Source organism: Rana temporaria, chromosome 12 (assembly GCF_905171775.1).
Source record: "Rana temporaria chromosome 12, aRanTem1.1, whole genome shotgun sequence".
NCBI lineage: Eukaryota > Metazoa > Chordata > Amphibia > Anura > Ranidae > Rana > Rana temporaria.
Window position 1 is genome coordinate 40948834 of NC_053500.1, and position 25976 is coordinate 40974809.

Consider the following 25976-nt stretch of genomic DNA (forward strand, 5'->3'; position numbering starts at 1 on the left):
ATATTTTTTTTAAATGCTAAAGCAGGCTGATGATTTAGGGACAATGCTGGCAACTTTACTAATGACATTGAGTAAGCTTTATCAGAGAGGTTCTCTTCTCTTGGGTCTAACTGCACTCCCAATAGGTATCAATTGACGGGCTGTGCCTATTTGCCTAAACAGTGTCCAAAACATAAGTCATCAAGTAAGATAATACAGTAAGAAATATTTTGAAACCTTGACTCTTTATTGTATAGAATAAAAAAATGCTATTATGACAAAGAAACAACATTTTCCAGTGCACAGGCTACCTAAATAGATATACACTGAATATTGAATACATTGTTTGGGTAGTACCTGACACTTTACCACTGTAGTTATATATTTCAGACAAGCTTGATCAAAGTGAAAATAAATCTGATGATTTGTGTCCAGCTTTAGACCAACTGCATACTGTGATTAAATGTTTCATTAGTTTATCGTTGCAATATTGCATTTTTTAGTGTTTTATTTGAGGTGTGTTAAGCCAAGTCAGTTGGCTTTTCCTTTATTGTTGTTTTACAACTGTCTGAAGTTTTCCAAGCAGTTTTTTAAATGTTTAATATTAAACCTTAATGTCAAGCATGTAAAACAGTGGATAGATGAGCAGTCACATACTTGTAAACATTAATATTGGTAATTAATGTTTTGTGGCACTCCCAGTCTTCCATATATAAGGGAGCAGAATGAATGGAGAACATATTGTGAATGACATCCATTTAGAAACACACACTTTTAGTTCATCTGTACCACTCAAATCCATCATCATGAGTTACGGTGGTCACTCCTCTGCTGGATCACACCATGGAAGCTGCCATGTTGGTAGTCATCTGTCTAAGATCCCAAGCCACACATATGGTGTTTCTCATGGAGGATCTTCAATTAGCCATCATGGAGGATCCCTCTCTTCTCACCAGCATGGGGGATCTCATGCTTCTCATCATGGAGGATCCCACTCTTCTCACCACCATGGGTGTTCTCCTGCTTCTCATCATGAAGGATCCCACCCTTCTCACCACCATGGGGGATCTCATGCTTCTCATCATGGAGGATCCCACTCTTCTCACCACCATGGGGGTTCTCATGCTTCTCATCATGAAGGATCCCACCCTTCTCACCACCATGGGGGTTCTCATGCTTCTCATCATGGAGGATCCCATCATTTACATCTTGGAGGATCCCACTCTTCTCATCACCATGGGGGTTCTCATGCTTCTCATCATGGAGGATCCCATAATTTACATCATGGAGGTTCCCATACTTCTCATCACCATGGGGGTTCTAATGCTTCTCAACATGGAAGATCCCATAACTTACATCTTGGAGGTTCCCATACTTCTCACCATGGAGGCTCCCACAGATTCCATTCTACAGGTTCTCATAGTTCTCATCATAGAGGATCCCATGCCACCCACCATGAAAGTTCCCATAAAGTGCATCACAGCAATCACTATAGAGCCCCCAGTGTACACGGAGGATCAGGAGGCAAAGGAATCTCCATATGTAAGCACGTTCATGGAAGTTCTCACAGCGGCAGCCATGAAAGCATGATTAGTCATCATGGTTTGTTCAATGTCAATGGGAAGGAAACCATGCAGCATTTGAATGATCGCTTGGCTTCCTACTTGGACAAAGTCCACTTCCTAGAGCAACAGAATGCCCAGCTTGAAAGAAATATCCAGGAGTGGTACGAGAGGAATCAGCCCAGCACTTTACCTGACTACAGCTGCTTCTTCAGAATTATTCAAGAGCTTCAAGGCCAGGTAAATAAACTACCTTGTCTGCATACCTGGTATAATAATTAAGACATTTTTTGACACAGATTCTTTTTTTTTCGATGAACACTAAATATACACAAATATTGTAGTGGTTAAATATTTATATTTTTTAAACTCCCCCTGACAAAAAAAATTAAAACAGATTAGGCATATTAGGCATCTTAAGGGATACCTGATGACATATTTTATACAGAACGTGAAATGGGTCATTAGCATTAACCGCTTCAGCCCCGGACCATTTTGGTGGTCAAGGACCAGGCCACTTTTTGCAATTTGGCACTGCGTCGCTTTAACTGACAATTGCACGGTCGTGCGACGTGGTTTCCAAACAAAATGAACATCTTTTTTTTCCCCACAAATAGAGCTCTCTTTTGGTGGTATTTGATCACCTCTGCGGTTTTTATTTTTTGCGCTATAAACAAAAATAGAGTGACAATTTTGAAAAAAAATCAATATTTTTTACTTTTTGCTATAATAAATATCCCCAACAAATATATATATAAAAACAAAATTTCCACAGTTTAGGCCGATACATATTCTTCTACATATTTGTGGTTACAAAAAATCGCAATAAGCATTTATTGATTAGTTTGCGCAAAAGTTATAGCTATAATTTTTATTAATCATTTATTTTTTTTACTAGTTATGGCGGCGATCAGCGATTTTTATTGTGACTGTGAGATTATGGCGGACACATCAGACACTTTTGACACCATTTTGGGACCATTGTCATTTTTACAGCTATCAGTGCTATAAAAATGCACCGATACTGTAAAAATTACACTGGCAGTGAAGGGGTTAACCAGTAGGTGTCGCTGCAGGGGTTAAGTGTTTCCTAGGGAGTGATTCTTACTGTGAGGGGGTGTGGCCACACGTGACACATCACTGATAACTGTTCCCGATCACAGTCTTGGGCGGCAGATTTAAATGGACGTACCTGTACGCCAATCTGTGTGCCCGTGCCATTTTGCCAATGTACATCAGAGTGCGGCAGTCGGCAAGTGGTTAAAGTGATGCTAAACATTATCCCTTCTCTTTATGTATATGGATGATGGCACTGTGCAATATGCAACCGGTAGTAGGTTCACTCAACGGGACTTAAAGTAGGAGGAATTTTCTAATCAATGTCAATGATTCGGTAGGGCACAGCCCGTCTTTTTTAAGACTTGGCAACAGCTGGTCTACTCAGACTGTAGCAAGGACACAGGCAAGGAGGGAGAACAGCAAGATCAACCTTTTTTTTTACAGTATACAGAAATCAAATCCCATAGTGACTGAACATGACATGAACAGCATGTAATACAGCATGTACTGATAGTTTTTATTGATGTGGGTTTGACGACACTTTAATTAGAAGGTTAGTCCCGATAGTGCTGGTTATATTAGTGTTTGGTAAGTACTGGAGAGGTAAACCATTAAAAAATTTGTAATAACTCTCAGAGGCCCTATTGGTGAAATACCTTCACTTGAGTTCCTTAGTCTGCACACCTCCAGCGGCCACTGTGACGGTTCTCTGCTATCAACGTTGGAACACACAAATGTGGGCAGGAATCCCTCAAAATCCTACGTGTGAAAACCGAAATCCTAGGTTACATAGAAAACAATTGTGTCCCATTCACACTACAACGCTGGGGTTAGGTGTGTTACAGAACAATGCAAACATGCTCCATATTTCTGCAGCACACTGGATGGCAATGGAGGACACTGCAGTGCAGGGCTGTGCAGAGACCTGAATGGAGTGTATACTTTGTACACCTTCAATAAAGTTAAAAAAAGGAAAACAGTGCCTTGCGCTGTAAAACTCATGGCTCATCACCATTGCCACACCACAGATACCAACTGAATGCTAAAAGGGAATATTTTAGCATGTGGCAAGTGTGAATGTACCCTTAAGTCATATTACAGTGCAAGCCATAATAGATATCTTAATTGATACAGAGCAAAGCTTAGTTCAATACACTCTATTTATCCTTTGAAATAAATAACACCTATATTTTCCAGATTTCCTCAACTTCTGTGGAAAATGCCAGGATTGTATTACAAATAGACAACGCTCGTCTAGCAGCAGATGACTACAGAAACAAGTAGGCTTTTCTATATTTCATGTCTTTCATCATTATTATCAATATCAGCATTAATTGCTTTGTCTTCCTTTTGTCACCAGGTATGAAATGGAACGCCAACTGGCAAGCAGTGTTGAGGCTGATGTGAATGGACTTCGTATACTCTTGGAAGAACTTAACAGGGAAATATGTCAGTTACAGGCACAAGTAGAAAACCTTCAGGAGGAACTGCAGCTAATGAAGAGGAACCATGGAGAGGTGGGAAACATGTTGCCACTTTTTTTTAAGCTAAATCAGACATTTATTTTAAGAAAAATGTGTTGTTACAAAACAGAAATAAAAAGTGTTGAAATCACTTTTGCTTTAGAGATATGCTGCCATCCTGTGCCATCTGTGGAAAATTGACAACGTTGACACCTTTTTTTGATCTTTTTATCTTTTTTACTTGTCAATGAGCTTAAATGGTCTCAGAAATGTCTCAAATGCATATAAAAGCCCACTATATTTGGCCATTGACGTAAGTCCGAAAGCCAAGTCAACACAGGTCCTACAGCACACATTATGGAGATCTGCAGAAATGCACCCATCACACAACTAGTTTCTAACATTTTTGCTTACAGGAAGTCAACGCTTTGCAAGCTCAGTTGGGTGCCAGGGTCAATGTGGAAATGGATGCTGCACCATCGGCTGATCTGAATAGAACCTTGTTTGAGATCAGAGAGCAGTATGAGAATCTGATGGAGCGGAATCTAAGAGAGGTGGAAACTATTTTCCGACAACGCGTAAGTCTTTATGTAGACTTAAAAAGCTTGTTAAACCTGTTATAAAAATAGTGTGATAGCTATCTATTAAATTTTGATTATAAGGCACTATTACATCATGGTTATATTCCAATAAACAATAAATATTGATGAAAGCATGATCGGCTTTAATGCTCAGTTGTACTATACCATCCCAATCTTCCAGTTACACTGAAGATCAGGACCACTGTTCTCATACAGAGGTCTGCCGCACCCTTTGCACAGTTAAAACTACTCTGGCCAAGTGGCCACACTCATGCTTCCTGATCAGGCATGTGAGTGTTTATTGGGGCACTGGTGCAACTGGGATATAAGGCTGTTGCCTAAGTACACAAAGGACAAAATGCAGTGGCATAACTTATGCAAATTATCTTAAGCCTAGCTACTGTATATTCAAAATTTGTAACATGTTTCTTCACCTCCTTTGACTTTATATATAAAACTATATGGAAATCAGCCTCCATATATTAAGGGGTACATGACTCTAAAAAACTTTCTACTTATATAGACTGAGGAACTGAATCGTGAAGTTGCTTCTGGTTCTGAACAACTCCAGTCTGTACAAACTGAAGTCATTGACATGAGACGTACCATCCAAACCTTGGAGATCGAACTGCAAAGCCAGCTCAGCTTGGTAAGTATTATTGCCAGCCAATTAATAAAGATTGTGTCAACAGCTGCTATTTTAAGTCTGTGAACATATTCAGTTCATTCTGCAAAGACTAACAGTATGTACTGTAATTACTTTTATGTTTTTGTATACAATCTTACTCTATAATTTTCCAGAAATCAGCTCTAGAAAACACCTTGGCAGAGACAGAAGCCACATTTGGGGCCCAACTTGCCCAATTACAATGTTTGATCAACAATGTAGAGTCCCAGCTGGCCCAGATGCGATCTGACCTGGAACGTCAGAATCAGGAATACATGATCCTAATGGACCAAAAGACTCACCTGGAGATGGAGATCGCCACCTATAAGCGCCTATTAGAGGGTCATGATATCCAGTACGTATTTCACACAGGACAAGCAACAGAATATACCTTAAAACATGCAGTCCTTAATTTATAGAAATACGTATTCAAATTTCACATTGAATCTTTTATGGGGAAATAAATATTTTTTATATTTAATATAATTTTTATATAATATGTTTGCTATAATATTCAATCAGCTACCAGAATAGAACAATACAATTTGGAGAACGGCTTAATTCTAAAACCAGACAGTTCATAAAATGTTTCCATTTTGTTTATTAATATATTAGTTAAACCAAGCCATACAGAATAGTCAGAATACCATATATTTCTTCATTATTCCTTACTGTGTGTTTTACATTTCAGCACTTCAAGTCAAAGTTTTCTAGGAGGCAGCCATGGTATGTAAACATATATTGTCTTAAAGAGTTTGTAAACATATGTATTTTTTTTTAAAAACAAACATGTCCTACTTACCTGCTATGTGCAATGGTTTTGCACAAAGCAGCCCCGATCCCGATCTGTCTGCTCTCCTGGCTCCTCCCCTGCAGAGTGCCCACCATAGTGGCTTGCTATGGGGGCACTCGTGGGGGCTTGCTCCCAAGCCGGCTCTGTGTGTCCATAGACACACACAGTGTGGCTTGGCCCCACCCCCGATCCCTCCTCACTGTCTGTGATTGGCAGCAGCAGGAGTCAATGAGAAGAGAGGGAGCTGAGAGAGCCACTGCTGTCATGCACAGCGCTGGATTGAGGTTGGGCTCATGTAAGTATAAAGGAGGGCTACACAAAGAAGGCTTTTAACCTTAATGCAGGGAATGCCTTAGGGCGAAAATAAACCTTTAGGCTTTAGAATCACTTTAAAAAGCAGTGCATGAGCTGGTAGAAATGTTTAGAATGGAAAAAATGGAAAAAAAATTACCTAGTACCTGGACATTAGTGGCATTTAGACACCATCCCATAGGGTTTGGACGTCATTGCAGATCCTTTAAAAGACCACCTCATCCCATGACCTGGGGGCTAGGCACCAGGATGGGGTAGGCCATCCTATTCTCTCATCCCTCCCTCTGTATCTCACCCCACCCAACCCCCGCTATCCTCCTATGCCCCCATGTGTTCCTCCTATGACCCCTACCTCCCTTATCTGCTTTTGTCCCCTAACAATCCCATTAACAAACTCTGACACAGAGAGATGGAAAAAGATGAATTATTTATCAATAATAACTCTTTTGCTGTACATGTGCTGTATTTGGCCTATGATAGCTTGCCCTTAATGGCATTACTATATATTATTCTATCTAGAATTCCAACAAAACAAAACATATTCTTGCCCAACACCTGCATATATGTATATGCCTTGGTCTGCCACCATTTTTTCTATCCCATATTTTTGAGACTCCTGTTTTGATGGTCCCTCATAAGATTTTGTGCTTTACAGTTATTAACCAAATCTCTTAGGCTGGGTTCACACTTTTGTGAATTGGATGCGAGTTTCACCGCATCCAATTTGTATGTTGGGGGATTGTGATCTGGTCTCTATAAAGCCAGTCCTCACATCTCTGGAGCGGCTCCCATGCGAATTGCACAGGGGTCCTATGGGTCTTCTGGTCCATTTCAGGTCCAAACTCAGCCAAATATTTGGACTGAAATTAGACCTGAAACGGTGAACAGGGACACAGACCCCTGCTGTGAGCAATTCCGTGCGGCAGTGTAAACCCAGCCTCAGACTCTTGTTGCCCTATATTGACTTTTGTCAGATTATAGAAATACTATTGCAATCACTTTTGTCTCCTGCAACTGTATCGTTATTTCGGCCACTTGATTTGCACTTTCTGTGTCGATCCTTATTTTGTATTGTATTACAAAAACGTTTTAATATAGTTTCTGTTGATTAAAAGACCACCCCATCTATATGATCTCCATAGGTGGGCGCAGCCTATGGCATTAGGGTGTGCACCCCAATGCTCAAACACATCGCAGCTGCGATGCTATGCTTTGCAGAAAACCACATGTGAATGAGTCCTTCATTTTTTTCAATTATTTTTTTATTTTATTTTTTATTTCATTATTTTTTAGATTTTTTTATTAGTATATTTTTTACATTTTTTTAACTGCCATTTTGGATTTGCTTTAGCGAAATATCAGCGTTCTAACAGACCCCTGATATCCTACATTTAAGACTGAGAAAAAGGACAGGATGAAGGCGCAGATGCTATAGCTGATCCCCCTGCAGTGCAGAAGGAGGGAGAGAGAGGAGAAGCTGGCAGCGCTGCAGTGGGAGGAACAAGAGGACGGGTATTTGCAATAAGGCAGTACAGTCGGTCCTTTTGCTTGGCAGATGCCTGGGCCCCCCCTTTTGAATCTATAGTACACAGGACTGGCGCACCGGTTGATTAGGGTGTGTCCAGGCCCACCTGGCACACCCCCTACGCACGCCTAAGATGATCTCTATTTTAATGGCATTAATTTACTGAAACCCAATACCAATAATTTTAATCAGCAGTCATAGTCTGTAAACATTTATTTTAGCCAAATATATTTTCAAAATCCTATCTAAAAATTCACGTTGCATAAATCCCTATGTAGCCAGATATTTACAGACCTTTTTTTGCTAATGAGTTCCATGGCAGTCACATTGTCTGCTGTCAATTTTGATATGCCTGGCTTGTATATGGGAAAAACAGCATTCAAAGTGGCTATATAATGAATGATTAGACAGCAACCTGCTTCCCTTCCTACCATGTGCCAATGGGCCCAGTGGGCTTTGGCCCAGAAATGACCCACAATAGTTTTCGGCTGTGAAAATGTGGAATAGTCTTGCACAGGAACTCATTCTAGCTGTAGATATTTTCTAAAAAAAGTTGTGTGCATTTATTATACTGCAAAACAAAAAGGAATAACTAAATTTTCAAATACATAGTTGAATGTTTGTCTACGGCAACCTTTCTCTACTTTTTTACTAAATAAATACATTTCAGGTATTGGGGTACCCCTGCTAAAATCAATATATCTACAACTCATTGTACATATGCAGGTTTCTCAACTTGATTAATTATGTAACAATAACAATGATAATTGGAATATGGTGGATTGATATGAACATAGATCATTTGCATCCCTTTATAATGTGACATAGATCTTTATTCATTTGAACTATTGTATCTTCTACTTTCAGGATCTCACCACACAGTGAAAGTTCACCATGTGACTAGCCCCAGTCATCATCATCATCAAAGTCATCATCAACATCATAATCACCATAATGTTTGCTAATGTGTTTCTGACTCTTCTGGAGAACCCTGTGGATAATAGTATTATCCTATCTCTAGAAAGTCTTTTGGTGTCTTCCTCTTTCTTCTTCTTATGTGGCCTTCGGAATCTGCTTCACCTAGGCAAAACTTGGCATGAGACTTGAACTAGATCCACCAAGATACCCAGTAGACACAACTGAAATTATGCAAGGTTTAGAATTAGTTAGATATCTGTTCATCTTTAGAGGTTGGTGGTAAACTATTCAAGTTTACCCAAATTGTAAGTTAATTTCAAGATGTTGACCCACGTGTTACAAAAGCTGTGAGGTTCAGGCCTTTGAACACTTTTAAAGATCCAAAATGAAAGAAGATATTTCAGTGTATCCAACATTTTTTTTAGGGATTACATTATGATAGAGCATAAAATATGACTTGTCATTCACTTTTTTCTTGGAGCACTTTCAATACTTTTAGGGCCCATTTATTTTGTTACAATAAAGCATTTTAATACCCAGATGTTGTGCCAACACATGCAAAGTGTTGCAGTGCCATTTATTGTGCAATGGCAATGAATGGCACCTCACCGCATGAACAGAATGCATCTATGCTATAGTATGATGCAGTACACCACATGGTACGATATGGGTTACGTTGCAGTGCTTTGGAGAAAACAATAGAGCTCAAGCATTTTTAGCTGCTTTAGGTCCCATTCAAAACAAATAACCTGTGGTTATGGAGTACCCTAAAAGTAAGTTGTGGTGAATGTGTTACTGAAACACTTTCAAGTGTAAACAGGCCATTATTGTACCTACTGTTGCAAGATAGTTTGCTTCACTCAGAAGACGTGAGCTGCACCATAATCAGTCATTTTGAATTACAATGATCATATGCAAAATGCGTTCGTATTTAACCCAGTCTGATCAGTATAGAATAGAATATGAATGTTTGCTGAATCCTTCGCAATGTAGTTTCCTATTAAAAAGATAAAAAAACAGCACTTTGAAACTTGCTTATAGTACGTGAACACGTGCTTAGTTCAAAATGAACTCTAGTTTTATGTTGTAACATAATCCTGTGCAGGTTTTATTACAGAGTTTATTACATAGTTGTAGTATTGGTTTTATCATACCTTCCAACATTTTGAGATGGGAATGAGGGACACCTACTAGCAAACGTATGTAGGCATAGGACACGCCCCCTGCCACACCCCCTTAAAGGAGAATTAACCCCCAAAAAAATTAATGAAATCCACAAGGGCTTTTTTTTTTTTACTGCTACCATTCCTTTATGTTGGCTTTTAAAATGTATAAATGCAGCAATTTAGAATTTTGATGAAAAGTTTAGCACTGGGAAACACTTTTTGAAAGATAGAAAGTGCATTTTTTATAAAACTATATAGATCAGACGAAAATGAGGGACAAATGAGGAGGAAAGATGAACAGAGGGACAGTTCTCCAAATCAGGGACAGTTGGGAGCTATGGTTTTATGTTATAAACCTATTTGTATTGTCTACCATGGTACATATTAATGAAATATTAGCATTCAATATTCATATGTTATTGTGGTGGACATACTAAGCCCTAGATTCTGGTTATTTAGAATGTTTTAGGATTATTGTGACTATATATATTCTGGTGTACTACTGCAGTAATCAGGTGAATTTTGATCATCATTCTCTTGTCATTGTAACCTACTAAATTTTCAATAAAACAAACTCTATCTTGTTCATGCAATCAGCTGTGTTTGTGGTATTATTGATGCACATGTTTTTTCCAATCTAAAATAAATAAATAAATAAATAAAAATCGAAATAGGCTTTCATTTAAGAAATGTCCAGTGCCTAGGACAGCAACATTGGAGGAGACAGTGCTTAGAATCAGAATTTACTGTCTATCTGGACATTTGTGACTTAATTGAGCAAGAAACTGTGTGGCTGTAGAGGAAAAGGGGTGCAGGGATTCTGAAAGGAGTGCAAGACTCTAGTTGAGGTAGCATATAAAGCAGACCATATGCCATCTCTACCATATTTCCCCAAAAATAAGACTGAGTCTTACATTATTTTGGCTATAAAAACACACTAGGGCTTATTTTCAGGGGTTGTCCTATTTATTTACAGTATATACAATGACAATCTTAACCTCTTGACAACCAAGGACATCCCTGGGATGTCCTCGACTTTGTGCGGTGATATCTGAATGATGCCTGCAGCTACAGGCATCATTCAGATATCACTGTCTTCAGCCACCGATTCTCTGCACGATAAGAATGATCAAAGCGGCAGTTCCATTGCTTGATCGTTCTTATAGGCAGGGAGGGGACATCCCATGCCTCCCGCTGCCAACCGGTGCTTCTCCGGGCTCTCCCTTGCCATCAGGGGCACAGAGAGTGAATCGGTCGGCGCTGGCTGGGAAGCATAGAGATGACTGGTGACCAGATGGTCACCAGTCATCTCTATGACCGTCGGAGGCCCGGGCGCGACATTATGATGTCACGCACAGTACCTGGAAGTAAACAAAGCCGCAATCGCGGCTGTCGGCCTGAGATTGGTGAATTTTTTTTTCACAATGTCATGCTTGTAAGCCTGGAGGAGAGATGTGGGGTCTTATTGACCCCACATCTCTCCATAAAGAGGACCTGTCACACGGATTCCTATCACAAGGGATGTTTACATTCCCTGTAATAGGAATAAAAGTGATAAAAAAAAAAGATGTAAAAAAAAGTGTAAAAAAAAAAAATTAAGTAAAATAAAAATATATATAGATTTTTTTTAAAACGCCCCTGTCCCTGGTAGCTCGCGCGCAGAAGCGAACATGCATGCAAGTCCCGCCCACATATGTAAACGCGGTTCAAACCCCACATGTGAAGTATCGTCGCGTGCATTAGAGCGCGTGCAACAATTCTAGCACTAGACCTCCTCTGTAACTCGAAAATAATAACCTGTAAAAAATGTTAAAGCGTCGCCTATGGAGATTTTAAAGTACCGAAGTTTGTCGCCATTCCATGAGTGTGTGCAATTTTAAAGCGTGACATGTTAGGTATCTATTTACTCGGCGTGACATCATCTTTCACATTATACACAAAAATAGGGCTAACTTTACTGTTTTGTTATTTTTTAATTCATTAAACCGTTTTTTTTTCCCAAAAAAAGGCGTTTGAAAAATGATTGCACAAATACCGTGGGAGAAAAAAAGTTGCAATGATCGCCATTTTATTCTCTAGGGTGTGTGCTAAAAAAATATAGAATGTTTGGGGGTTCTAATTAATTTTGTCGATTTTTACATCAAGAAGAGAAGTGCCAAAATAGGCCCGGTTGTAAAGTGGTTAAACCCTAAAAAAAAAAAGGGCATGGGCGTACCTGTGCGTCCCTTTAAATTTGCCGCCCAGTGAGCCGCCTCATGAGTGTGCTTGTGGGTTCCAGGAACTCAATGTTCCCGGGCGGTTTGCGGTTGCGGTCGGCAAAGGCAGAACAGGGGGAGGCCTTTGTAAACAAGTCATTCTCCTATGCTGCCTAGTGACACTGTCACCGATGGCTGTTTTTTTTTTTCATAACTGAAGGTCAGTTTTAAAAGAGCATTATTATTCATTTGTTCCCAGAAAAGCTTGATTTAGCTTTGGACCTGCATAAACAATTTACCTAAACCAATGTGTATTCAAATAAATTGTGATTTTTAAGAAGTATGTAAAATAGGTGTGGTTGGATGGGGAAATATTAGTCCTGGTGATCAAAAAATCCTTAACCCTCCTCTTATGCTCGCTTTCTGTTACTATCCATGATGTTAACGGGTCGGTTTTGACCCGTGTATTAAATCAGCCATAAAATACCCTCTGAACAATTATTTATCATCCAATTTGTTTCTTACCTTTTGGTTACCTTGTTAGGCTTCTTTATCCTTGAAAAGATTGGTTTTAATATTTTGGTGTGACCCCTTAGACCTTTCTTTTGATAGCATACCTCTCATTTTCAAATAAAAAAAATGGTAAAATGAACCTCAATAGAATATTATAAATTGGTCCTATGTTTCTTTACTTTATTTAGAGAAGCAGACAAGCAGGCAAAGAGATAGCCCCCTCCCTAACTACAGCTCACAGGGTTGAGAGATGATTGGCTGTCAGTGTTAAGCAGAGAGAGTGTTTATGATTTCAGTTTTGGCACTTATCAGTGTCCTATAATCCTATATTATAACTGGGTCAGAATTTACCCTAACACCATACACGTCTTAATTTTCACCACAGTATTTTATAATTTAGTGAAAATGATTCTTTTTCTATTACATTGTTTAAATAGAGGTTCCTGACAAATGGAACAAATCTTGATGCAATAAACAAATTTATGTGATACTTATAGACATTCAAAACCTGAAAACGGGTCGGTTCTGACCCTAACACAATAGGAGGGTTAAAAATGTTCTGAAAATATTTCGCTTATGTCCAGAGCAAATCAGCCAGTTCCATTTTGAAAAAAGTACATTTAAAGTTCTAATAATTTCCTTAATTGGTGGTCATGTTATGTGTTGGATCCTTAGTCTTCTGTGATCTGGGCTGCAGAGTGGAATCTTCTTCTATGGGTATTCACCTTTATGACATGCACAGTTTTCATTGACTGTCCAGCGTCCAGAGTCCTCTCATGCTCTAGAAAACTGCAGTAGAGTATTTAGTTACTTACCGTATGTCATGGCAAGAGGCAGCAACAAAACTTCTAATGTCAATCCCGAACTGCTATGTGCTTGTCTCTGCAAATTTACTCCCTACGCCCACTTAGCTGCTCCCAACCCATTGTACTACTCCCAGACCCCTGAAGTGCCCCCTAGCTCTCTACAGTGCCTGTTAGTCAGGTCAACCTCAGATTTGTAGCTCCGCAATCCTCAGCCTGCTCCCAATACCCCCAATAAATGTGATGGGGAGAGGGAGTTGGGAACTGGTAGTTGTTCTCGGGAGGTAGAAGTATAAATCTGGCCCCGGTCATGCATCTACAGGCATCTTCCTGTGAATATGTCCAGTCCAGGAGGACTACAGAGTTAGTGAACTGAATCCTAACTTACTTACTGGATCGCATGGTATTTTTTGCACTACCGGACTAAGCATAAACTGTATTTTCAATATTTATTTTTTTGCATTAATTGTTATAGCATTCTGTTTGAAACAGTATTACCTTTTTATAAGAAAAGTATTTACACATCTTCACTTCCAGCACAAAATCAGAAACAAGGAGCTCAGTCTCTGCTTGTGGGTAGGAGTCAGGCAAATAGGTTTTGCCATTTCTTTAGCCATCAGTGCATCCAGAATCGGTATTACCAATTTGCATAAAGCTGTTTCAGGTTTCTTAGGCCTCATCTGTGCATGGCTCTATGGTGTAATGCCGCGTACACACGATTAAAAACATTATAAACAATCGTGTGTAGTCTCCAGAGCTTTTTTCTCGATGTGAAAAATGGGCATTAAAAATTTCGAACATGCTCTAATTTTTCTTGTCGTGTGTAGGCTTTAACGACGTGAAAAAAAAAAGCAGAGACTAAACTCTCTTTTAAAGTGGCCAGAAGACTAGACATTAAAGCGAAATTACATCCAGAAATGGAACTTCCGCTGATCGAATTTCAGGGGGGGAGCAGATACCTGTCAAATCCAGGTATTTGCTCCCACTCCCAGCAAAATAGTGCTGTACATTTTGTGGCGAACTACGCTATGTCCGGCCCCTCCTCCTTCCCCTCCGCTTTCTGCTGGGAAGACAGCAGGGACCATTCATAATGCACAGCACGACCCAGGCATGAGCTGTAGGGAACCCAAATGTCTTCACTGCCTGGTTCCCCTACCAAGAATGGCGGCGGCAGCACCCGTGAGTCGATCCGAATATCTGCTTTGGGTGCTGACGTCGTGGGCTCCCTGGAGAGGTGAGTGTTTTATATTAAAAGTATTTGTAGCTGCTGACTTAAAAAAAAAAAAATACTTATTTGTGGTTTAGAATTGCTTGTGCATTATTTCAATTTAATTGATAATCATAAATATACTTGATTATTGAATATTTTTTTTTATTTCTTATAGATAACTTACCTTAATCAAATCACCATGGCAAAGGTAGATGATGGCTCTCCAAGAAGATGATGGAAGGTGTGAAAGTTTGTGAAACAACTCTTTGCTAACTACATAATTCCTTGGTCCAGGAAGTCAGGTGTTACTTTTTATCCAACAATATACCGTATCTAAATTTTGGAAGCCATTAATATTAACACATCCTAGCTTTTATGAGGGCTGTACCAAAAGAAATACAAAAGTGGGCATAACTGAAGTAGAGAAGGCCGCGTTCACACATATGCAGCTGCGGTTCACAGCATGGGGTCTGTGCGTCCCTGTTTACCAGTCAGGTGCGATTCAGGTCTGGATTTTTGTCTGAATTCACACCTGTTTCGGAGCCAAAGATGCACAGGACCCTTTTGGAATGCAGACCGCGGCCACCCCGGATCTGTGTGAATCGGCTCCATTGAGAGCCAGTCACGCTCACCTGTCATGCGAATTGGATACGGGGAAACCCGCATCCAATTAGCATATATGTGAACCCAGATGAAAAGTTACTATAGAAGAAGAGTTATTCTACCAACATGTAAATTTGAATAAGGTAATAAATAAGTTATGCCCACCTATTCATTATTTTTGGTACAGCCCTTGTATGTTTTTTAATTTTCATTTATTATAGATAACTCAGATACCATAATCACCAATCACCAATCACACGTCAAGTTAGATGTTGGTTGTTCAAGAAAATGATCAGAAGTGTGAATGTTGTGAAACCACTCTTTGCTTACTAGTGAGCAAAGTTCAGCCTGGTGTGTGGGCAAGCAGAGAACACACAGAGTTTGAGGTGAATGAAAACCGTGTATTCAGAAAGTACCAACAATGCACAATAAGGCCCGGCGTGTAGGCAAAGCCAACTGGAACCTCTTATGAACTGTAAAGTCATTATCGTGAAATTATGTTGACAGCTTCTGCAATAATGAGTAGTAATGCAGCCTGGCTGGTCCACACCCAAATGGGAGGCTTTCTAAAACAGAGGAGGGGTGTAGTCCCTGCAATGTGCCAACTCCTCCAAAGTCTTTCCCTACCTCTAAGTACTCTCCATGACAGGCCGGGAACCTGTCCCTATACTAACCACTCGCAGACTGTGTGCCAAACAGGGGAGCCAGTGTCTTACATAAACACTGCCCTGCCCCAAGATAGACGCCATGGTCACTAGGTGCACCAGCATACAATCGGACCTCTGGTGACTGCAGGAAATCATGGAGAAACCAAGTTCCTCAGGATTTCCTTCCCCTTTTGCAATGCTGTTTTGGTCGAGCGCCACCTACAGTGGGGAGTACAGACTGCACCTGCCTACAAACTACGTATCCCAATCCATTGCTCCAGGAAGTCAGGTGCTACTGTATCTAATTTTTGGAAGTCATTAATATCATCATATTCTAGCATTTAGCAACGCAAATATAAACATTTGACAGGTATTGAGGTGCATAGTCTGTACTCACCACTAAATGACCCATGAGCCATGATCCATAGCAAAATCATTAGGCGTTTGGTGGTAGATATATGCACAGACAGACAGTTTACATTCAACACTGATTTCAGCAGGATAAGCAGGATAAGACTAAGGATGAGCTCCGGCATGTTCGCATAGTACACGTGCAGTGCCCACCATGAAGTCTGCACGGCGCTATAATAAGTGTGGGGTACATCTGTAGACACCAACATCAAAACTATTTTGGAGATAAAATGCTATTAGTCAGATTGAGATTTTTCATGTCACATTGCTACATGTGCTCAGGTTCCTCTTTCATTTTAAAGGCTTCCTTTTAACAGCTATAGGACTACACCTATAACAGATATAGTCATTTATTCACTCTGTTGATACATACTGTTTTGGGGTAAATTATGCTTGTTATAATAGAATATCCTCCACTGGCCACAATGTAGTAGAAAAATATATCTGTACCTCTGTAAAAGCAATATCTTTATGAAGCTTTGTGACATGTTTCAGGCAAACGTACTTTTTCAAGCCAAAAAATAACAATTACTCCAGCAATTTGACTTGACTTTAAAAAAAGGTTTTATTTCTGGCCCTATTTTTCAATTACTGGTACCATTCTTTTTTTGAACACTTTTCACTATTTTATTGTTCACTTTTGTAGCATTGTATAAAAAAAAAATAAAAAAAACACGTTTTTAAAGCCTTTATTTCATTGGAAACAGATTTGTTATGCATTGTTGTACCAACATATTTTTTTATTATCCTCTTAAATGGGACAAATCACGGGATAAAATGTGTACTAGTTATTTGTGCTTTAAAATAAACACTGAACAAAACTTAAAAAAAAAAAAAAACACTGGTTTATTTTTTTTATCTATGAAATATATAGAATATAACGTTTTTTTTTTTAAAGCAATACTTCTAAAAGAAAGCCTTGTTTGTTCTCAAAGAATTATATATGTATTTACTTTGGTATCTTAAGTAATGACAAATGCATTGCTGATAGTCCCATAGCTGAATTAAAAAAAAATAGGGGTTATATAGGTATGAAAACTTGTTAACAAGTCCCAGGCGATGACTACAATAACATAGGAGGATGGTACAGGAGGTGGAAGAATGGATTGGTCATGCACCACTTACCAATTAGCAATATATCTGATTTGGCAAAGATATGAACAACCAGGGAACACTCACCATTTTGCTCACGTTAAATGAATGCATACCAACTAATGTGTAAGTGCACCAGATACAGGTATTTATGGCCTTTCAGAGAGATCACAGTACTTCTCCTTTTTTTCTCCTTAAAAGAAACAAAGCCATCTTTGTTCAGGCACTATACAAGGTCAACATCTACTTTATGGACTGAGATGCTGGCTCAAAGGTTACACAGTGTAAAAGCCTAGAATTTGTATAGTGTTCAAAAATTTCTAACACATATCAGCCCCTGCTTCCGACTTGGATGGTGTGAGATGGTTGTTTTATTATGGAGACAGAGGCAGCTCTCTAGAGACCAATGGGTTTGGATAGGAAAATTGGACAGCCGCACTTCCACAAAAACCTTAAAAAGGTAGCCTTTAATGGTAAAAAAAATGGAGCACTACAAAACACAGCATACAGTGGGGTGTATAGCTGACGCGTTTCGCACTGTAATGTCAGTGCTTAGTCATGAGCTATGACACACGACTGTTTTTCATGTTATGGAAAAAAACTAAGTTTTTCTCGACGTGATTCTTGTGAAGCCTGCCTTGCATACACACGACCGTGAAAAAAAAATGCTCAAGCAAAGCGCAGTGACGTACAACACGTACAACGGCACTATAAAGGGGGAGTTCCATTCGAATGGCGCCACCCTTTGGGCTGATTATGCAAATGTCCCTTCTCATAACTTGCTTCTGAGCATGCGCGTTTTTTTCCCCGTCGTTAAAGCCTACACACGACTGTTTTTCACGATGAGAAAAACGATGACGTGAAAAACGATGAGAAAAAATAGAGCAGGTTCTAAATTTTTAATGCCCATTTTTTTCGTCTAGGAAAAATGCTCTGGAGCCTCCACAAGATCGTTTTTAATGACCAATTTAAAAAATTGCATTTTTCTTGTCATGAAAAACGGTAGTGTGTACGCGGCATAAATCTCTATACAAACTGTTGGCACTCTAAATCCTATATAATATAATATTAATTATTAAAAAATACCAAATAATAAAAAACATTTATTAAACCAGTATTACCTTAGATAAGGTATTGGTAAGTCCTGCTGCAGCCTTTCTCATCCAGAGTTCCTCCAGAGGTTGCTAGAGATTCCTTGAATGATGAGCCTCTAAGATAAGTAACCACTAACGACAACATTGCTTTTAGCTATCTGTAGGAGATTCCTCCCAAGGACTCCAAATGTAAGGAGCATCTTTCTCATTGCCCATCACACTAATCAGGGCTCAAGTCCTGCGGGAACGCGTGGGAACGGAGTTCCTGCACTTTTTTCACAGCAGGAACTCAGTTCCCTTTGCAGAACTAGAGCAGCCGAGCCGCCCGAGCCAATCCTTCACTAGCTCGAGTCACTGTCAGGGGCAGGCGAACATTAGTAATCCATTATGTTACTGGCCGCTTCCTGTATATGGATTTATCGGGTAGTGTGCAGGTATTCCGTCACTTCCTCGATGCCACAATGTCTCCTGGGAGCTTGCGGCATCGAGGAAGTGACGGAACACTCGCACACTCCCCGATGAATCCATATACAGGAAGTGGCCAGTAACATAAAGGATTACTAAGGTACAGTGGATCGAAAAAAACATGAGGTTTAGTAATTATGCAGATGAGCAAATGGTGGGGGAGTGGATCTTGGGTGGGAGTTCCCACACTTTTTTCCCCAGGACTTGACCCCTGTCACTAATGTACTGTGAGCTGTAGATATAGTAATTATTATCATGGGTTCCCCCAAACCGGAAAGTTTTTTAAAGATAAAAAGTATTTATTAATACATACAAATAATAATACAGACATAATTCTAGTACAATATTAGTAAAAAAAAAAAAAAAAGGAGCTGCCACAGACCTCTGACTACTCATCCGAGAGTCTCTGGAACTCTATAGGCCTGTTATGTGTATTAGACCACCTGTACTGAATTTTTACATTGCAGAACATAAAGGCAATGGTTGACCTGTGTTAAGATCTTTTTCAAATACAAGTATAATCAATAACAGATATCCTAGGTCTCTTACACTCAGATCAACTATTATTATAATTTTATATTTATTTGTGATGGAGATGCCTTTAAAGCACTAGTTATTACACATTTTTTACTGATTTTGGTTTGATTTCTGTTTGTTTTACTGAATACGCTAATGAAACTTATCTCATTTATCAATGCCCATGTAATTTCTGGAAACACCATTTACATAATTGTCATGTTTATTGCCATGAGAATGTTATGGGTATTTATATTGTTTTAAAGTAGATCAAAACCCAACCACTAAATTATCATTTAAGCTTTAACATGTTAAACTACATTCACATGGCCGCATTAGCCCGCATAGGTGTGGAAAACGTGCTGCATTTGCTTCCACCATGTGCTATGGTTGCATACAAACTGGCAAGAATGTACTGTATTTTCGCTGGTGGCCGCCCCTTTTCAGCAGTGTGAATGGAGCCAAATGTTAATTTTAAAAATTATTGTTAAAACCACTTACCGACCGGCTCATGTAGATATACTTCGGCAGTTTAAAGATGTATATCTCGTTAACAGCAGCAGCTGCTGCCACAACCGAAATATCCATCTTTTCAGCGGCTGGTACTGTAAACGATAATGGTGGTCTCTGCAGCGGATTCACCGCAAGATCACCATTATCGGCGGTGGGAGAGGGGCCTCCTGCCCCTCTCCTACACCCTCCGCCACTTACCAGAGCCGTCGGTAGCGGCAGAGGCGATCAAGACCTGTCAGTGGCTGGGTATTGATACATGTGAGGGCAAGTTGGCCCCCACCCGTCTCCATACCATAGAGAGGTCAAAAATGTCACTTCCGCCCATACTTCTTAAAGGGAATTTTTTTTGTTGTCATTTTTTCAAATACATTTTTTTTTTATTGCATTTAAGTCCAAATATGAGATGTGAGGTATTTTTGACCCCAGATCTCATATTTAAGAGGACCTGTCATGCTTTTTTCTATTACAAGGGATGTTTACATTTAAAAGAAAAAAAACTGTTTTAAAATCAATAAAATAAAGTAAAATAAATAAGAAAAAAAAAATCAATAAAATTTAAAGTGCCCCGTCCCGACGAGCTTGCATGCAGAAGCGAACGCATACATGAGCAGCGCCCGCATATGAAAATGGTGTTCAAACCACACATGTGAGGTATCGACGTGATTGTCAGAGCGAGAGCAATAATTCTAGCCCTAGACCTCCTCTGTAACTCAAAACATTCAACCTGTAGAATTTTTTAACTGTCGCCTATGGAGATTTTTAAGGGTAAAAGTTTGACACAATTCCACGAGTAGGTGCAATTTTGAAGCGTGACATGTTGGGTATCAATTTACTCGGCATAACATTATCTTTCACAATAAAAAAATTAGGCTAACTCTACTGTTGTCTTATTTTTTTAATTTTAAAAAGTGCACTTGTAAGACTGCTGCGCAAATACGGTGTGACAAAAAGTATTGCAATGACCGCTATTTTATTCTGAATTTTTTTTTATAATGTTTTGGGGTTCTAAGTATTTTTCTAGCAAAAAAACATGTTTTTAACTTGTAAACACTGAGTCTGAAAAACAAGCTAGGGGCCATATCCACAAAAGAGATACTCCGGCGTAAGCCGTCGTATCTCTGGTTCTAACTTTGGAACTGATCCTCAGAAGCAGTTTTCCTAAGTTAGGCAGAAGATCCGACATCTGTAAGGGACTTACACTGCCGGATCTTAGGATGCAGTACCGCATCCGCCACTGGGGGCATTTCGAGTCGAAATGCCTCTGCTAGTATGCAAATTAGCACTTAGGGCGATCCTCAAAGCTTTTGTGCTTAGTTTTTTCGCCGTAAGTGTTAGTTTGCCTGGTGTAAAACTAGGGCTGCTTTTACAAAGTGTAAAGTTAGTCACACCTTGTAAAGGCCCATTCAAGCGACGGCATTTGGTATGCATTCCCGAGGGAGAACTCCACGGCAATTTGTAAAATCCAAACCGGCATGGGTTCCCCCCCAGGAGCATACCAGGCCCGTAGGTCTGTTATGGGTTGTAAGGAGACCCCCCTACGCCGAAAAATTGACGTAGGGGGTCCCCCTACAATCCATACCAGACCCGTATCCAAAGCACGCTACCCGGCCGGTCAGGAATGGGAGTGGGGACGAGCGAGCGTCCCCCCCCCTCCTGAGCCGTGCCAGGCCGCATGCCCTCAACATGGGGGGGTTGGGTGCTCTGGGGCAGGGGGGCGCACTGCGGGCCCCCCCACCCCAGAGCACCCTGTCCCCATGTTGATGAGGACAGGACCTCTTCCCGACAACCCTTGCCGTTGGTTGTCGGGGTATGCGGGCGGGGGCTTATCGGAATCTGGGAGTCCCCTTTAATAAGGGGGCCCCGAGATACCGGCCCCCCACCCTAAGTGAATGGATATGGGGTACATCGTACCCCTATCCATTCACCTGTAGGCAAAAAGTAAAATGTAGTAAACACACAACACAAGGCTTTTTAAAATAATTTATTATTCTGCTCCGGATGCCCCCCCTGTCTTCGTTAATAGCTCAATTACCAGGGGGGGGCTTCTTCTTCCACTCTCCGGGGGTCTTCTTCCACTCTCCGGGGGTCTTCTCCGCTCTCCGGGGGGGGTTTCTTCTTCCGCTCTCCGGGGGGGGGGCTTCTCCGGACTCCGGGGGGCTTCTTCCATCTTCTCCCCTCTTCCGCTGTTGACTCGGCGAACCACGGTTCTTCTGCAGCTCTCCAGTGCCTTCTTCTTCAGCGCCGGCTGCCTGCTATGTTTGTGTGTTAGCTCGATTTCAAACAGGCAGCCGGCGCGGTCTTCTGTGACGTCATCTTCTCTTCTGTTCTTCTCCCCTCTTCCGATGTTGACTCGTCGCCTGTTGTCGCTGTAATGATGGAAGCGCGCCTTGCATCACATTTATATAGGCATCACCGTCCCATCATGCTCCGGTAGGTACCCACGTGGTGGGTGCACGTGGGTAGGCACCCACCACGTGGGTACCTGCCGGAGCATGATGGGACGGTGATGCCTATATAAATGGGATGCAAGGCGCGCTTCCATCATTACAGCGACAACAGGCGACGAGTCAACATCGGAAGAGGGGAGAAGAACAGAAGAGAAGATGACGTCACAGAAGACCGCGCCGGCTGCCTGTTTGAAATCGAGCTAACACACAAACATAGCAGGCAGCCAGCGCTGAAGAAGAAGGCACCGGAGAGCTGCAGAAGAACCGGGGTTCGCCGAGTCAACAGCGGAAGAGGGGAGAAGATGGAAGAACACCCCCGGAGTCCGGAGAAGCCCCCCCCCCGGAGAGCGGAAGAAGAAACCCCCCCCGGAGAGCGGAGAAGACCCCCGGAGAGTGGAAGAAGACCCCCGGAGAGTGGAAGAAGAAGCCCCCCCTGGTAATTGAGCTAATAACGAAGACAGGGGGGGCATCCGGAGCAGAATAATAAATTATTTTAAAAAGCCTTGTGTTGTGTGTTTACTACATTTTACTTTTTGCCTACAGGTGAATGGATAGGGGTACGATGTACCCCATATCCATTCACTTAGGGTGGGGGGCCGGTATCTGGGGGCCCCCTTATTAAAGGGGACTCCCAGATTCCGATAAGCCCCCGCCCGCATACCCCGACAACCAACGGCAAGGGTTGTCGGGAAGAGGTCCTGTCCTCATCAACATGGGGACAGGGTGCTCTGGGGTGGGGGGGCCCGCAGTGCGCCCCCCTGCCCCAGAGCACCCAACCCCCCCATGTTGAGGGCATGCGGCCTGGCACGGCTCAGGAGGGGGGGGGACGCTCGCTCGTCCCCACTCCCATTCCTGACCGGCCGGGTAGCGTGCTTTGGATACGGGTCTGGTATGGATTGTAGGGGGACCCCCTACGTCGATTTTTCGGCGGAGGGGGGTCTCCTTACAACCCATAACAGACCTAAGGGCCTGGTATGCTCCTGGGGGGGGGGAACCCATGCCGGTTTTTTCGTTGAAAATTGGCATGGAGTTCTCCCTCTCAGGAATGCATGCTGAGCGACGCTGTCATTTTTTTTTTAATTATTTGTTTTCCCGGCGCGTCTTTTTTTCACCCGTCGCAACTTTAGTGTCCCGTCGCAATCCACAAAGCCGCCCGGCGTCAATTACGTTCGCGCGATGCACGTCGGGAAAATGACGTCACACGCATGCGCAGTACAGCCGGCGCGGGAGCGCGCCTCATTTAAATTGTAAACGCCCCCCGGAGAGGAGGAACGCCTTACGACGGCGGCACTTAACTTACACGGCTTGAAATTTTTACGTAAGTGCTTTGTGGATCAGGCACTTAGGTAAAAACTTTAAGTCAGTGTAACTTAACTGCTGAAAGTTAAGTTACGCCGCCTGGCTGAGGATTTGGCCCTTGGTCCTTAAGTGGTTAATCTTCTTAAGCCTGCACTGTTTCCCAATTGCGCTCCCGGGTTGCCACCATGCCGAATGCGCCTTTTGATGGAAACTACAAGCAGCCATGCGGACAAATCTTGCCCAGTCATGATGTCCACCATCTTAACTATTAAGAAGATGGTCCTGAGCAACAATGTATAGCTAATGCTGGAAAAGGGGAATGCAAACAAGGAGTCACTAAAATAGGATGCAGCAGTAAGAGGTTAAAAAAAAAGTGAAAAAGGAATATTTTTATGAAAAAATAAAAACATATTCTTAGGATACACAGTGTTTTAGCTAAATTCATTTTATCCATTAATGGTTTACATATACTTTATGGGTTGTGTATATATTTTATTTCATATTCTCATAAAGAATATCTAGAATTGTTGTATTATTTTTTAAAATGGCAGGTGCAACCGCTTTTGCTGGCAATTCCCTCAAAGCCTGTCTTTAACTTTAACCCTAACCCTAATGCTAAATAAAAACCTATGAAGCCAACCTTACCTTGTCAGATGGGAAAAGCTCTACCAATGCTCAGCTCTCAGAGTCAAAAATCTGGTTGACTTAAACACTGAGAAATGAAATTACATTTAGAACAATGACGTATCAACTTAATTGAATTTCAAAGAAATGTTGCTCAAACAGCCTTGCCTTCAATAACAGGTTACAAATAAAAAAATTTAAGCAATAATTTAATAGAAAAAAAGCAAAAAAAAAGAAACACTAGTCAAACAAAAGGAGGTACATCGGTCATAAAGTATAGATCTAGTTATTGCGGGTCACGCTAATTGGCTTCTGTTTCTCTGTTGGCTGCTCCACCTAAAGCAACAGGCTGTCTAATTTTAGAGGGAAGCTTATAAAATCAGCAGAGCCAGCAGAAACACATGTGAAAGCTAATAAAAATATTACAATTTACCAAGCATGTCATTTTCATAAAAAAAAAAAAAATATATATATGGTTCTGCTTTTCCTTTTAAAAATGATTGCTCGTAATTGTATAGGTTTGTCTACTTAACCACTTCATTGCTGCAGACGATTAAAGCCAAACTCCAGGCACAAAAACGTTCACTTAAATAAATACTGCAATATTCACAATGAATATAAATCCACTTTGTGTGCAAAAAATAACTTTGCAAACTCAGATGTTACTTTGTAGCAGTAATATCCTCACTGTGCTGTAAATAGCCTGTACAGAGCTGTTGGAGGGACCAAGCAGCTCCACCCACTACAGGTTGCCTATAGAAAATTACAGGAGGGGGCGGAGACAAGACCAGCCACCCTGCACAAGGAGGGAGAGCAGCAGTGACAGGTCTTTATTACAGGGAGATCCTGTACAGAGGCAAAGGGCCAGATTCACAAAAGGGATACGACGGCGTATCTGCTGATACGCCGTCGTATCCCTGTTTCTATCTATGCGACTGATTCATAGGGCCAGATTCACAAAGAGATACGACGGTGTATCTCCAGATACACCGTCGTATCTCTGACTTACACTGGTCCTATCTATGCGTCTGATTCATAGAATCAGTTACGCATAGATATGGCTAAGATCCGACAGTGTTACACTGTGTTACACTGTCGGATCTTATTTTCAATTTGAAAATGGCGCCGGGGGCGTTCCCGATGATTTACGTAGAATAATATGTAAATCAGCGAGATACGCAAATTCACGAACGTACGCGGACCCGACGCAGTGTTCTTACGATGTTTCCGTAGCGGCTTTCCCGGCGTATACTTACCCCTGCTTCTATGAGGCGCAGCCAATGTTAAGTATAGCCGGCGTTCCTGCGTTGAATTTGAATTTTTTTACGTTGTTTGCGTAAGTCGTTCTCGAATACGGATGGACGTCGTTTACGTAAGCGTTGAAACCACTGACGTCCTAGCGACGTCAGTGGGAGCAATGCATGCCGGGAAATTTCGCGGACGGCGCATGCGCATTTAAATCGGCGTGGGAACGCGCCTGATTTAAATAGTACACTCCCCCTAGCCGCGGAATTTGAAT

The 25976-nt window shown here is 41.2% G+C and overlaps 1 protein-coding gene and 1 long non-coding RNA gene across 2 annotated transcripts; one reads left to right on the top strand and one right to left on the bottom strand.

Moving 5' to 3' along the window:
• The first annotated feature begins 541 nt into the window (after positions 1-541).
• Positions 542-8927, top strand: LOC120918405 (keratin, type I cytoskeletal 19-like). Its single transcript, XM_040329949.1, has 8 exons — positions 542-1781; positions 3798-3880; positions 3961-4117; positions 4480-4641; positions 5168-5293; positions 5446-5666; positions 6003-6037; positions 8809-8927. Exons 1-8 carry the CDS (start codon positions 705-707, stop codon positions 8904-8906), a joined length of 1959 nt encoding a protein of 652 aa, XP_040185883.1. The 5' UTR covers positions 542-704; the 3' UTR covers positions 8907-8927.
• A 65-nt stretch (positions 8928-8992) lies between these two features.
• LOC120918410 lies at positions 8993-24524 on the bottom strand. Its single transcript, XR_005744372.1, has 3 exons — positions 24479-24524; positions 9697-9856; positions 8993-9080 (listed from the first exon to the last, which is right to left on the bottom strand). It is a non-coding gene; the product is annotated as an uncharacterized LOC120918410 (long non-coding RNA).
• Positions 24525-25976: the final 1452 nt, after the last annotated feature.